The sequence below is a fragment of the Hyla sarda genome, chromosome 4 (genome assembly GCF_029499605.1).
Source record: "Hyla sarda isolate aHylSar1 chromosome 4, aHylSar1.hap1, whole genome shotgun sequence".
Lineage (NCBI taxonomy): Eukaryota > Metazoa > Chordata > Amphibia > Anura > Hylidae > Hyla > Hyla sarda.
In genome coordinates, this window is record NC_079192.1 from 303,694,341 (window position 1) to 303,708,748 (window position 14,408).

The 14,408-nt window shown below is 45.9% G+C and overlaps 1 protein-coding gene across 3 annotated transcripts in view; it reads left to right on the plus strand.

The window, feature by feature from the left end:
* The window catches only part of FBXO38 (F-box protein 38), a 70,626-nt gene that overhangs the window by 5,295 nt on the left and 50,923 nt on the right, over positions 1-14,408 (plus strand). For 2 of the 3 annotated variants that reach the window (XM_056574733.1, XM_056574734.1), the window contains exons 2-6: positions 2,018-2,172; positions 5,277-5,410; positions 6,387-6,550; positions 6,761-6,926; positions 7,667-7,804. In XM_056574733.1, the coding sequence (XP_056430708.1) occupies positions 2,045-2,172; positions 5,277-5,410; positions 6,387-6,550; positions 6,761-6,926; positions 7,667-7,804 (730 nt within the window). In that variant the 5' untranslated portion in view covers positions 2,018-2,044. Of the gene's footprint in view, positions 1-2,017; positions 2,173-5,276; positions 5,411-5,961; positions 6,177-6,386; positions 6,551-6,760; positions 6,927-7,666; positions 7,805-14,408 lie in introns of those variants that run through there. The other variant, XM_056574735.1, reaches the window with a different exon arrangement.

Consider the following 14,408-nt stretch of genomic DNA (forward strand, 5'->3'; position numbering starts at 1 on the left):
TGGGATGCACGTCATTTAAAGGGGTACTCCGGTGGAAAACAATTATTATTATTATTTTTTTTGTTTAAATCAACTGGTGCCAGAAAGTTAAACATATTTGTAAATTACTTCTGTTTTCAAATCTTAATCCTTCCAGAACTTCTCAGCTGCTGTATCCTCCAGAGGAAGTTTCTTTGTATCCTCCAGAGTATATCTTTCCGGAGTTCATTTCAGACTGACCACACTCCTCTCTGCTGACACCGCTGTCCGTATCAGGAACTGTCCAGAGCAGGATAGGTTTGCTATGGGGATTTGCTTGCTTGATACCCCTACAGTCTTCACAAGGTGTACACCTGTTTTGTGTCTCTTTTCAGTTGGCCATAGGAGGCTTAAAGGAGTGCTCGGAACTGTCCAGAGCAGGAGAGGTTTGCTATGGGGATTTACTCCTGCTCTGGACAGTTCCTGACATGGACAGATGTATCAGCAGAGAGCACTGTGGTCAGACTGAAAAGAATTCCAGAAAGAAATAAAACTTCCTGTGGAGCATACAGCAGCGGAGAAGTACTGGAGTGATTAAGATTGTTTAATAGAAGTTATTTACAAATTTGTATAACTTTCTGCCACCAGTTGATTGATTTTTTTTTCCTCCACTGTAGTACCCCTTTAAACAAAACCCATAGCAAGCTTCTCCTCCTCTGGACAGTTCCTGAAATGGACAGAGGTGTCAACAGAGAGCACTGTGGTCAGACAGAAAAGAACGACTCAACTTCCTCTGTAGTATACAGCAGCTGATAAATACTGAAAGAGTCTATCTTTTTTAATAGAAGTAATTTACAAATCTGGTTACCTTTTTGGAGCCAGTTGATATGAAATGTTTTTTCCACCAGAGTACCCCTTTAATATTACTTGCAATAAATAAATAATGTATAATATCAGTGGAGGACAATATAATTTATTTATTCCATACTAGGCACACTTGAGGACTGTTCCCCTTTTGGTTTTCTAGCTATTTCACATTATTGCACATTTAGGTATTGGTGCAAAATCAGTTAAAGGAAATCTGTTACCAGTGTCACCTGCATTAACATGTTGGTACTGACAGGTAGTGCAGGTGACACTGATGACAACTGTACTCACCTTGCCCCGTTCCGTGGCGGGGATCTCCAGTAATCTTCTCTGTTAAACTTCAGCTCCGGACGGTTTGGGGCATGGGCGGAGCTTAGTGATGTCACCGCTGCTGCTCCTTGCTGGGTCCCGCTGCTAGAGAACAGCAACGGTGATGTCTCTAAGCTCCACCCATGCCCCAAACCGTCCGGAGCTGAAGTTTAACAGAGATTATCGGAGATCCCAGCCACGGAACGGGGCAAGGTGAATACAGTTGTCATCAGTGTGACACTGGGGACAGGTTCACTTTAATCTCAGCGTACACTAGCCCTTTATGTTGTCAGCTGCACCACATATTTTTAATATGTATTTCTTTAAATAATGAACATGAAAAAAAAAAAGATTTGTAAATTACTTCTGTTCAAAAAATCCCACTCCTTCTAGTACTTATCAGCTGCTATATAATACAGAGGAAGTTCTTTTCTTTTTGAATTTCCTTTCTGCCTTCCCACAACTGCTCTCTGCTGACTCCTCTGTCCATTTAAAGAACTCTCCAGAGTAGGAGCAAATCCCCATAGAAAACCTCTCCTGCTCTGGACAGTTTCTGGGGAGTCAGCAGAGAGCACTGTGGTCAGACTGAAAGGAAATTCAAACAGAAAAGAACTTCCTCTGTATTATATAGCAGCTGATAAGTACTGGAAGGATTTGGATTTTTTAATAGAAGTAATTTACTAATCTGTTTAACTTTCTTGCATCAGTTGATTTAAAAGAAAATGTTTTCCAGTGGAGTGCCCCTTAAAAGATCTAACAGGATGATATCTGATCCCAGGACTGAAGATGTTGCTGCTGTTTTGTTTTATACTTTTACAAAATGTAACTGTATTATTTTCTACATGTTTTTTAAATTTTGTTCTGTTTGGCTTTCTTTTTCTAGGAAGATTTAGAGAATTAGGGTTTGAACATGGGACCCCGTCGGAAATCTGTTAAACCGTGCAGAACAAATAGTGAAGGAGTAGAGAATGGCAGATCCAGTGACCCTAAGGATTACATGAATCAGCTGTCCCATGAAGTGCTTTGTCATATATTTAAGTGAGTGTTTATACCGTCCATTCTGGATTACTGGATCTCTGTATGATTGCCGCATGCTGGCTATTAGCAGCGGCGTGAGGTGGAAATTTGGGGAGGAGCCGCCGCAAGTCTGCACTGGTCGCACATTTCTGCCTCACAGCAGCCCCCGGCTACTGAAATCAACCGGGGGCTGCAGTGTACGGAGCGGGCAGGAGTCGGGAGCCTGCTCCATACAGACTGCCAAGCGCCGCCACGCTTGTTAGGTCCAGCCCTGCCTGCCCAAAGCCGGGCTAAGGGGCGGAAAAATATACCTGCCCAGCACCCAGAACTGCATGTCCCGGGCGTCGGGCGATAGGAATTCCACATCCCTGGGTAGTGTTGGTCTGTTTAGCCAATAATCAGCACATGTAATAGGGTCCCTAGGCTTTGTCTACACTAGCAGTATAGTTCTGTCCTTTCAGGTTTCTGTTGCCCAGATGAGCTTTATAGTTCTCTGCATGGTCATTTCCAGTGTCATAAGGTGTCATTTTCAGTTGTTAAAGAAACATTGCCATTTATGTGCATCTAAGACTGTAAATTGAGGCCTCTGAGAATGAGCGTGAATGGATGTTTGTCTATAGACATACTAAGTCAGACTTGTAAATTGGTCTGTATATACTGCATATTTTGAAATGCTTACAGGGGTGTGGAAATTTTATAAAAAACTACCGTACTTGTCCACGGGACTAAAATGGAGAAAAATCTACTTGTCCCTCATGACGATCCACTTGTCCCGGCCAATTTTCGCTTTTACGCTCACTTTTTCCTCCTCACCCTATAATAGCCATAACGAACTACTATAATGATACCTTTTTAATTTTTCAATAACATATTCTCCAAACCAGATAATTTTGCAGATTTGGTGGTTTTCTTTTCTACACCATTTACCTTGTGGTAGTAGTACCAGATTTTTATAGTTTACGTCATGTTTTACTCATTTAAAAAGAATTCTGAACTTATAGCTTTTTTCCCCCCACATACCAGGCTGTATGAGGGCTAATTTTTTGCGCCATAATCTGTTTTTTGTATCGGTACCATTTTGGTATTCGTCTGACTTTTTCATCGCTATTTAACTTTTTTTTCTGGGATATTATAAAAATTGCAATTCTGTGGTTTGGTATTTTTTTTTTACATTTACCGTATGGGATACATAATGTTCTATTTTAATAGGTCGTACAATTACGCATGCAGCGATACTAAATATGTTTATTTTTATTATGTTTACATGGTTTTATATAGGAAAAGGGGGATCATTTTAATCTTTAACATGGAAGGGGTTAAGGTGTGTTTTTTAAACTTTTATTAAAACTTTTTTTTTTGAACACTTTATTAGACTTTTAGAAGGAATCATTAGATTCCTCATACAGATTAATATAGTTCAATTGAACTTAATTGATCTTTGTGCTCTGCGATCCATTGATAGAGCCCAGTCCAGCCAGGATCTATCAATGACAGAGCCACGGGACAGCAGGAAGCAGGGGTAAGCCCTCTGGCTACCTGCACTGTGGATCGCCCGCCCGCAATCGCGCTGTGGGGGGCGATTCACCCCACTAGCCCACCAGGGAGCATTCATAGGTCCCTTTAGATGCCGCTGTCAGCTTTGACAGCGGCGATCTAAAGGGTTAATAGCCAGCCGCAGCAATCGCCGCATGCTGGCTATTAGCGGCGGCCCCCAGCTACTGAGAACAGCCGGGGGCTGCAGAGTATGGAGCAGGCACGAGTCCGGAGCCCGCTCCATACAGGCTAAGTGCCGCATGCTGGCTGGAAACATGCGCCCCGTGCAGACTTGCGTCCGCTCTCCGAAGCTAGAGCTGGGGGGAGCGAAGGCAGAGCAAGGGAGATAGGACGTGCACAGCCTCTCATCTCCCCCTGCTCTGCTTCGGAGGACACACGTTTCCACAGCCGGGGGCTGCAGAGTATGGAGCGGGCACGAGTCGGAAGCCCGCTCCATACAGTCTGCAGAGCACCGCAGTGCTTGTCAGGTCCGGCCCTGCTTGTCCGAAGCCGGGCTAAGGGCCGGAAAAATTCACCTACCCGGCATGTCCCGGGCGTCGGGCGATAGGAATTCCACATCCCTGTACTAAGTATTTAGATACCCCCTGTATCCTGATACTTTTTTTTTAAAGTTGTCCAAAAATATTTATATTTATTTTCAGCCATTTATATTGTGCCAACATATTCCACGCTGTTTAACAGAGGATATCACTAGATGTCTCCATTGGGGCTCAAAATCTTGATTCCAAACATTTAGTATATTTTGATTGAGGGCTCTAGTTTAATGGTGGAACTTCTCATGTAGGCTAGGATAGTGGTGGTCCTCTTTACTAGGAGTAGGCTAGGAAGATCTGAAATCGATTTTTCAGATTGTTTACATTCAGTCCAATTTTATTGATGGAAGGAGGTAACCTATGAAATGGGTATTAAGTAGGGATCGACCGATTATCGGTTTGGCCGATATTATTGGCCGATATTCACGATTTTGGGAGTTATCGGTATTGGCAATTATCTTGCCGATAATCCTATAATGCCCCCCACCGCACCACATCGCACCCCCCACCGCACCGCTCCGGCCCGATTGCCTCCCCCATCCCCGGTTTTATAATTACCTGTTCCCGGGGGCCGGGGTCCACGCTACTTCCACTGGCTCCTGCTGCGTCCTGCGTTACGCTGTGTGCAATGACGAGTGACGTCCTCAACGCGACGTCACCGTCAGTGCGCACAGTGATGGCTCAGGAGGACGCCACCCGAGGCAGATGCAGAGTGGACCCCGGGAACAGGTAATGATAAAACCGGGGATGTGGGATGCGGTGGGGGGGGGCATGGTTGGCTTGATAGGACTCAGGAGAACCCCCGAACAGGCAGGGGGAGAGAAGCGAGTGGCGGCGGAGCCTATGGCACCGCAAAAGCCGCTGCGGTTCATTGATTTAAAGCGCCCGATAATTTATACCGGAATATCGGTATAAGTTATCGGCCCTAACCTCCACAGATTACGGTATGGGCCCTAAAAAATCGATATCGGTCGATCCCTAGTATTAAGAGTATTACACCAACCTCAAATTAATGCAATTTATGGGTTGTCTGAGCAGATATCTTCCACTGCAAGACATTATGTGCATGGAATGCTTGTCAAGGAAGCTGAAGGAAGCCGTGACTCTGTACCTGCGTGTTGTCAAAATGGTTGACCTTTGTGCTGGACGCTGGTGGGAGTATATGCCAACAGGTGAGCAGCAAATATCTTTATCATTTTTTTTCTGTACCTATAGTCAAACTTTATTGCATTTGTATGACCTATTTGAAGGAGTTTTCAAGTACAAGGCCCAAATTTACTACCTCTATACTAGTGACCACCTTTCCACTGACCATTTTACGATATTTAAATGGTCATAAATCTTTTAACAAAATGTGCTTAAAGGAGAAGTATCATGGACAAAAACTTCCACAGCGGCGCATCACGACCCCCCACTTGAAGCAGCCTGCCATGCCCCCTTCATATAACTCTATTGGAGAGATGTTCGGCAATCTTCAGCTCTCCCATAGAGCTATATAGAGGGGGCGTGGCAGCCCCCGCTTCAGGCGTGGGTTGTGACGCGCTGCTGTGCAGGTGAGCCGGGGCTTCTTACAGGAGATTGCAGTGGGCCCCAGCGTTAGGACCCCACACGATCTAAAACTTATGGTTGGGATAAGTTTTTGTCCGTGATAATTCTTCTTTAAATGAATAATACTAGTAAATCTATCTCTTAAAAGAAAAATGCCTCTTTCACAATTTCTCAGGCTCCTCTCTGACTTAGAAAGCTGCTAGAAATTTGTCTTAAGAGCAGTTTATTGAGACACTGAGAGATTAGACATGCTGCCCATTGAAGTCTATAAAGAGAGAAGATAGCTGCATAGAGAAAGTAAGAGTGAAACACAAGCCTCTGAAAGCTCCAGCAAGTGAAATACCTCGGTGATGCTCCCAGCGGTCGGACACCCTGTAATGTCCAGAACGGGTAATGGCTCTTCCCGCTGCATGAAGTGGCAGATAGCACGCTCTCCATCCATTTTCTATGGGATTGTTGGAGAAATACCAGCATGTCTTCAACGCCCATAGACAATGCATGGAGCGTGGTGATCGGTAAAGAGTTAACTTTTTGGCAGACTTTTTTCTTGTTTCCAAACAGATAATGTTACTTGTTAATATTGCTTTTCTATGTGTGTAGGTTTTACTGATTCCAGTTTTCTTAAACTACTTAAGAAAATGCCAGATATTGAACAGCTTTATGGCCTTCACCCAAGATATTTGGAGAGACGCAGAGTTCGCGGCCATGAGGCTTTCAGTATTCCTGGTGTGCTAGAAGCTTTGCAGACCTGTCCAAACCTTCTGGTGAGTGCCTACTAAGCATATCGAAAAACAAAGTAATAGAACTAGTGTTGAATGTTTCTACTGTCATGTCACCCATCATTCCTGTTTAGATGTGTATTAATATTAAATGGACATAAGAAAACTTTTAACATATTCCATGTTCAAAATAGTCCTTTTATGTACTATGTAACATGGAACATGTTTAAGTCTTTATTTCTGGACTATCACCAGGGGGTAGAGACATCTCATCTCGAACTTGTAGAAGCTATATGGACGTATATGCCACAAGTTCACATTTTAGGCAAGTTTCGGAATCGCAACGGAGCATTTCCCATACCCCCAGAAAATAAGCTTAAAATACCTATTGCTGCAAAAATCCAGACCTTACATTTAGTGGGTAAGTACCTGATTTTCACAAAAACCCTTGTCCGATTTGTTTTGCAGTTTTTATCTTAAAGTTTACATCACATGATGACTCTGGCAGCAGAATATATGTTTACTTTTTCACCCCGTTGTCCGAGCCAGAGACGTGCACGGGACTACGGCTGTTCAATGTATGGATATGGTGGAGGTCCCATACCCTTGCATGGGACTTCAGCAAAATATGTAGATTGAACGCCGTAGTCTTACGCAAGTCCACCCTGGATGTATGCTTTACAACAAACTTTGCATAGATCAGTAGTGAATATAATATATCCATTCTAAAAATCAGCTCACCTTTAGATTAAATTACAAGCAAACGTCTATGAAGGGGGGTGATGGGAGTGTCTGGTAACACACAGACTTCTGAGATCTCACCCCAGGGCTTTAAACACAATCTAGACTGTTCACTGCTTCTTTATCATGCATTTTAGACTATGAATAGGGACATAGAAGTACATGATCTCCTTTGTGTGTGTGCAGTGTATGGCAAACACTGCAAACATTAGGCTCTGCCCACCAGCTCTGGGAGAACCTAAAATTACAGAAGAAGCCTGAATAGCAGAAATCTGCTGAAAATACCATATACAAGTTATAAAGTAGCCAGAAATAGTGCAACTCCTCATGTACACACACAGGACAGCTTATCCTGAAAAGTCACCAAAACAGGTACACCTTAAGTTGTTAAGCAGTTGTCTCCTTTTAATCCATGTACAGGAGTGAATGTTCCTGAAATACCCTGCATTCCTATGCTGCGTCATCTGTATTTAAAGTGGGTGCGTCTAACCAAACCTCAGCCTTTCAAAGATTTCTTGTGCATTAGCCTACGGACCTTTGTGATGCGAAATTGTGCTGGTAAGGAAAGATTAGATTTTCTTCTTTTTTTTTTACTACATTTGTGTTGCTCATTTTGGAACATTATATATTCATCTAGAAATATTATGATTAAAAGTGTCTGATAGCCTTAGGCCTTATATCTCAGCAACCTTTTAGAAGGGGATTCCAACAAATTGTCATTGTGTTACTGACAGGCCCTGTGTTCTAGATGACTAGGTTTGGTGCTTTTCTCAAACTTATCCTGTTTTTGTGCAGGACTCAATTACGTGTCACTTGGAACATGTTAGGCAATGCTTTCATATGAAGGGACTCCACCTGAGTGGCTATGACCTGTTGTTTTATTCTTTTTTTTTCTTTAACCAACATATATAAAGTGTTTCTGTGATGTCAAAAGTTTTAATCAGTCACTGTCTTAGTGCTAAGCCTCCCACTGATTGGTGGAAATTGCAAGGCTCGGTGTTAAAATGCTCCACACACTATAGTGAAGTCTGTCTACTGCAATGAACGCCGAGCCGGGGAGCATAGCTACACCCATCTGTATATAGATATTGGAGGCAATCTTAGCATATAGATAACTGTGTTAAAGGGGTTATCCACCATAAGGTGATTTAAGTATGTACCTGCCAGGCAGTAATGTACATGCTTAGGAAGGATCTGCGCTTGTCTTGGGGCTAAACCGCTATGTTGTGAGATTACCATAACACTGTGGCTAGCTTTTTGTGACCTGGTATTTCCTGTCTGAGTTTTCTTCTTTTTCCTACAAATCCCATAATTCAATTTCTTCCCTCCCACACATCAGCCACCCCACCCATTGAAACATGAATGAGCTGCATCCATTCAAAAGACCTGTGGTTTTCAATCAGGGTTCCTACAGCTGTTGGATTAGTTGCAGATTGATCTCTCTCCCACCAAGCGATCCCTCCACCCTTTGAAGCAGACAGACTCCCTGTCATCAGCTGACTACAGTGGTCCCTCAACATACAATGGTAATTCGTTCCAAACGACCCATCGTTTGTCGAATCCATTGTATGTTGAGAGATTCGTGCAATGTAAAAAGTGCATTTAATACTCACCTGTCCCCGCTGCTCCGGACCGCGTCCTCACCGCTCCCAATGCTGTCCCAGGGGCTCCCGATGCTGTCCCGCTGCTCCGGCGTCTTCTTCGGGATCCTCCGGCTTCTTCCGCATCTTCTCCAGGGTCCTGGCCTCGCTTTCTGGTGATATTATTACGCTGCTGCGCCGGCACGGCGTGCGTAGCGACGTAATAACGACGCCGGAAAGCGAGGCCCGAACCCTGGAGAAGATACATATTTGATCATATGTCGGGGCCATCGCATGTCAGGGGGTTACTGTAGTGAGTCAGGTCTCTGCCTCATTTCAAGCTGGGAAAAATCTGAGACAACAGTCATTTTGTATGCTGTTACAAATAAATATTGGGGTGAAAATCTCAGAAGAATTGGGAGAAAACCATCACACACAGGTACAGACACTATATTATGAACTACACGGACTTTACAGTCCCCTGTAGCATAGTCAAATAAACAAAATTCCTGGAATACCCCTTAAAGGGTGCCTGTAACCGAAACAAGTGAAAGAGTACATTAAATATATGGCAAAAGGAAGGTGTTGTGGGCTCTGTATAGGGGTTCACAATTACAAGGTGTGATAGTGAGTATTACTAACATGTAACAAAACAGTATTAAAAATTATTAAAAGGAATGTTGTAACGCTGCTGTTTGCCAAACGCCAGCGTACCATGTGCCCCAGGTCTTACCTGTGCCGTGCGACATTCTGGGTGCCATGTTCCTGCTGCATTTCCTGGTCTGTCATGTGTTTTTCTGCGCCATCCACTAGGGGCCGCGCGAAAGCACTAGCTATGTTTTATAGAGCTGATGTGCGATCCCTAGTGGTTCCCCTTCCAATCTGTTGAAGGCACTACCTATAAAAGGAGGCCACATCCGCTGTTTGGGGCTTCAGAAAGATTTAGTTTGTTTGCATTGTTAGGTCTCTGCCTGATCTGTCTTCGGTCCTTGGTTCCCAATCCGTGCCTGTTTATTGGACTCTGTTTGCACTTTGTAAATAAAAACCTTAACCTCTTCAGGACGCCGGGCATATGCATACGCCGTGCATCCCGAGTCCTTAAGGACGTGGGGCGTATGCATACGCCCGTGGGAATTCCGGTCCCCGCCGCTAGCCGCTTGGGGACCGGACCGGGATGCCTGCTGAAATCATTCAGCAGGCATCCCGGCACATCGCCGAGGGGGGTCCTGAAACCCCCCTATGTCGGGGATCGCAGAAAATCGCATGTAAATTCAGGGGCAGTGGACCCGATCAACCGGAAAATAGGGATGATCGGATTGGTCAGTGACAGCCCCGATCATCCTGAGGGATAGAAGCGACGTCGCAGTGCTGCGATCTCTTCCTATCCCCTGCCATTAGTCAGAAATTAGTTCTGACCAATGGCAGCGCAGGACAGTGGGTTGCCATGGCAACCCCCGTTCTGCCCACCCCTGGATGTCGGGCAGAACGGGGGGAGAACATGGCGGCCTGTACTTGAGGACCAGATGCGATGGGGCCCGGCGATCATCAGAGACATCAGCGGAGATAACGGCGCAGGTAGGGAAACGACGACGGTGGCGGGGGGGGGGGGGGGGTGTAAGGAAGGGGGCAGTAGGCGATATTTACTGCTGCCCTTCCTAGTGGGTGCCAAACTGCAACTCCCAGCATTTTCCTTACAAGCAGAGAGCTTCAAAGTTAGAAAAATGCAAAATTTTCAAAACTTTCATGAAATTTTGGGATTTTTCACCAAAAAAGGATGCAGGTAACGACGAAAATTTACCACCAAAATAAAGTAGAATGTCACGAAAAAACTATCTCAGAATCAGAGTATTCGGTAAAAGTGTTTGAGTTACTAATGCGTAAAGTTACGGTGGTCAGAATTGCGAAAAAGGGCTCAGTCCTTAAGGTGAAAAAGGGCTGCGTCCTTAAGGGGTTAAAGGAGATGTCCGGTGCTCACTTTTCTCATTTTATCCGTTCCGGGCTGAAAAATAAAAGAAAACAAATTTTCTCTTACCTGCCTAGGCTCCCCCGGTGCTTCGGTACAGGTGTTCGGTCCCCGGGCTGTATTCTTCTTACTTCCTGTTAGCCTGGCACGTCACACGGAGTTTCAACCTATCATCGGCCGCAGCGATGTCCCGCCTCGGCCAGTGATAGGCTGAAGCTTTGTGTGACGTGCCGGGCTAACAGGAAGTAAGAAGAATACAGCCCGGGGACCGAACGCCTGTACCGGAGCGCCGGGGGAGCGTAGGCAGGCAAGAGAAAGCTTATTTTCTTTTTTTTTTTTTCTTTTTTGCAGCCCGGAACGCATACAATAAGAAAAGTGACCCCCGGACATGTCCTTTAATCAGCATTGCTGCATCTGGTGTTATTTCTAAGTGTCAGTTTAGCCCCATTCTGTCTGCCTGGCCGGCTGCCACTTGTGGCACAGTGGGTCTGCACCTGTGGAGCGTAACAAATATTTTGGCCCCAATGAGAGTTTATCATCACAAACATAGGAAACTTGAAAAAGTTAAACTGATCAAATAAAAAACTGTATGGCACAAAGCATTGCTAGGCTCATTGTCATTTATTTTAGTGATAAGTGTGGATTACAGTAGGTATATGCCTAAAATATTTGCTGAGAACAACCACTTTGAAGCTAGGAAAAGAGAAAAAAACGAAAGACCGGCAAAAGGTGCCTGGTGTGATACCGTAACGAAGGATGGGCTAAGAGCAAAAGTAAGCAAGGCGTATGTGGGCCTGCGGAGCCCGTAGGTAGTGGGTACTCACCTGAGGCGAGTAGATAACTCGCATATCAACCCACAGCAGGGTTAGAGACTGGAGACAGCTGCTGGGCCCAGGGTGCAGGAGAGGCATAGCCCGTCCGAAGAAAGTGGTAGCCAGGAGATGAAGGGAAAAACCCTTTTCAAGTCCAGTGTTAGGAGGATATCCAGGGGGAAAATGATAAAGCGTGAGCGCAAGGAATAGAACCACGCAGGATCAATTTATTAAGCAAACAAGGCAGGTATACACAGGATAACACGTTTCGGGGGACAGTGCCCCCTTCTTCAGATCAGTGTAACCAAATGTAGGCACATACAAGTTTAAATACATTACAAAATGGCGCCAAAAGCAAAAAAGGGGGAAGGAGCCACAGGGGTGTGTGGAGGTGGGGGCAGTGAAACTAGAGCCAGGAGCAAGCAAAATACATAGTATGCATTGAGAAAGGTGTGTTGGTGTGTTTAGGAGTAACCAGCAGGCTTTGGCAGATGTAAATGAGCTAAAATACAGGGGGATATGTGTCTCTGTCCGCTCCGTGTTCCCGGTGCGGACAGAGTGGAAGTTCGGGTATCCACAGACTCGTCGCTAGGGACGTAGCGGGCGCGTCATGTGGTGGGAGCGTGTTTTCATGGAGACGCGTCCTGTGCGCATCACGTGATAGGAGCGCGTGGTAATGGGGATATGTATAGTGAACGGGTGCGCACCGCTGCAGGGGACAGCAGTGCGCATGTTATGTAGGTAGTCAGGAAAAGCATGTAATGAACGGGTGCGCATCACTGAAAGAGACAGTGGTGCACATGACGTGTGGGTAGTCAAGGAGACGCGTCCTCTGTAGGAGGGTGCGCTATAGACAGAAGAGGGGCAGTGGACACTGGTGGTGTAAATAGCAGCGCTGCCAGGGGGGAGGGATGGCGGTATTAGTGGCTGTGTGGAAACAATGGAGGAGTGTGTGTATTGTAGTATAACTCATAAAAAGGAGGCAAAGTGGCATGAATGAGGGAGGAGGTAAGTGGAGGGTGAGCGTGGGAAATGGGTATATGAAAAATAGTAATACTAATGATGATAATAGAGACCTATGGAATGGGATGTGAATGTGTCCAAGGGTGAGTGGGAAACAGAGCCTTAGGAGTGTGAAAAGGGCTCCCTGAGGGCTTGTGGTGAGTATATTCGAGCCATGGGAATGTGGAATAAGCTCCCAGGGGGCTGGAGGGTAGATTTAAGAGATATAAAAAATGAGGGAGTGTGGAATAAACTCCCAGGGGGCAAGGGGTGGCAATAATGCCCGATAAAGGATTGAGGGGGGGTATTTGCGTGACCAGAGATCTGGAAAGTGAAGTGACCACTATATTAGGAGGAGGGATGGAGATGTGTGTATGGATGTCCGGCGAGATGAGAGTGGTGGCAATAAATGGCCGCACAGGGGAAGGGGTGGAGGGTTACGGGGTAGGGACCTAAAGGTTGCACTCAATCATTTCATTAAGACCACGAGGGGTCAGGGTCTGTAGGGAGTGGATCCAGAAGTTTTCTCTGCGTCTCAAGGTGCTGAATCTGTGGGTGATGCCTTGGCTGATCTGCTCAATAGGAGTGGCTGTTATGGTGTCAAAATTCTTGTTGTGATGTTCAGCCATATGACGGGAAACGCTGTGCAATTGAAAGGCATTGTTGGTATTGCTGCGGTGTTTGTTGATGCGTTCGCTAAAGCAGCGAATGGTCCGCCCCACGTATTGGAGTCCGCAGTGGCATCGTAGCAGGTACACCACATATTTGGAGTTGCAATTCAAGCGCGATTTGATGTGATACGTGGTGTTTGTGATTGTGGAGGAAAAGGTATTGCATTTGTGTGAGATGACTGAGCAGCACTTACATCTAGGGTGCCCGCATTTGTAGCTCCCGATGTTAGTTAGGAAGTTAGATATGGGTGTCTGGATGGTGCGATATTTCAGCTTGCTGGGTGCTACCAGGTTGTGTATAGTACGTCCCTTTCTGAAGGTGAGAGCTGGTTTGGTGGGTAATAGGGGCCCCAGATACTGATCCTTAAAGGGTAGCTCCCACCATCCTATTTTTTTTTTCTGTCCCTGCCTATTGCCAATCTATCCCTAACCCCCTCCCTGCTTTTAATTTTTCTTTTTACTATATTAAAAATAACTTTTTGTCTGCCTGGTAGTGTGCTCACTACCAGGCAGACTTCCCCAGCAGGCACCACGTCACTGATGCCTGCTGGGGACAACACTTCCGCCCTTAGTTTATCTACACAGGGTGCCTCCAGCTGTTTCTCCACTACAACTCCCAGCTTGCCCTGACATCTATAGGCTGTCAGGGCATGCTGGGAGTTGTAGTAATGAAACAGCTGGAGGCACCCTGTGTAGATAAACTATAAGTTAGTGCCATGCGGCGCTACGGTGCTAGCCCGTTCCCTCTGTCAAGGCCCCCACCTATACCCCGTTCCCTCCATCACAAAACCCCACCCCACGCCCGCCCGCATACCCCGTCCCCTCCATCACAAACCCCCCGCCCGCATACCCCGTTGCCTCTTACTTACAGATACTGCAGAGTCCGGCGGCGGCGATGACACGTGCGGGAGGAGTGGCCTCCCAGCCAGTGGCCAGGGAGCCAATGCGCTCGCTCCCTGCCTGTCTGATTGACAGGCAGGGAGTGAGTGCTGCCTGAATTAAATAAGGACAGATGCCCGGCCGCATCAGTCCTTTTTCAGGCATGACGTCACGCCAGGCTGCAGCCGGCCACTAGGAGGGAGACTCCTAGTGGCCGGTTTTCAAATGTAAATTACACCATGTTAATAAAAAAAT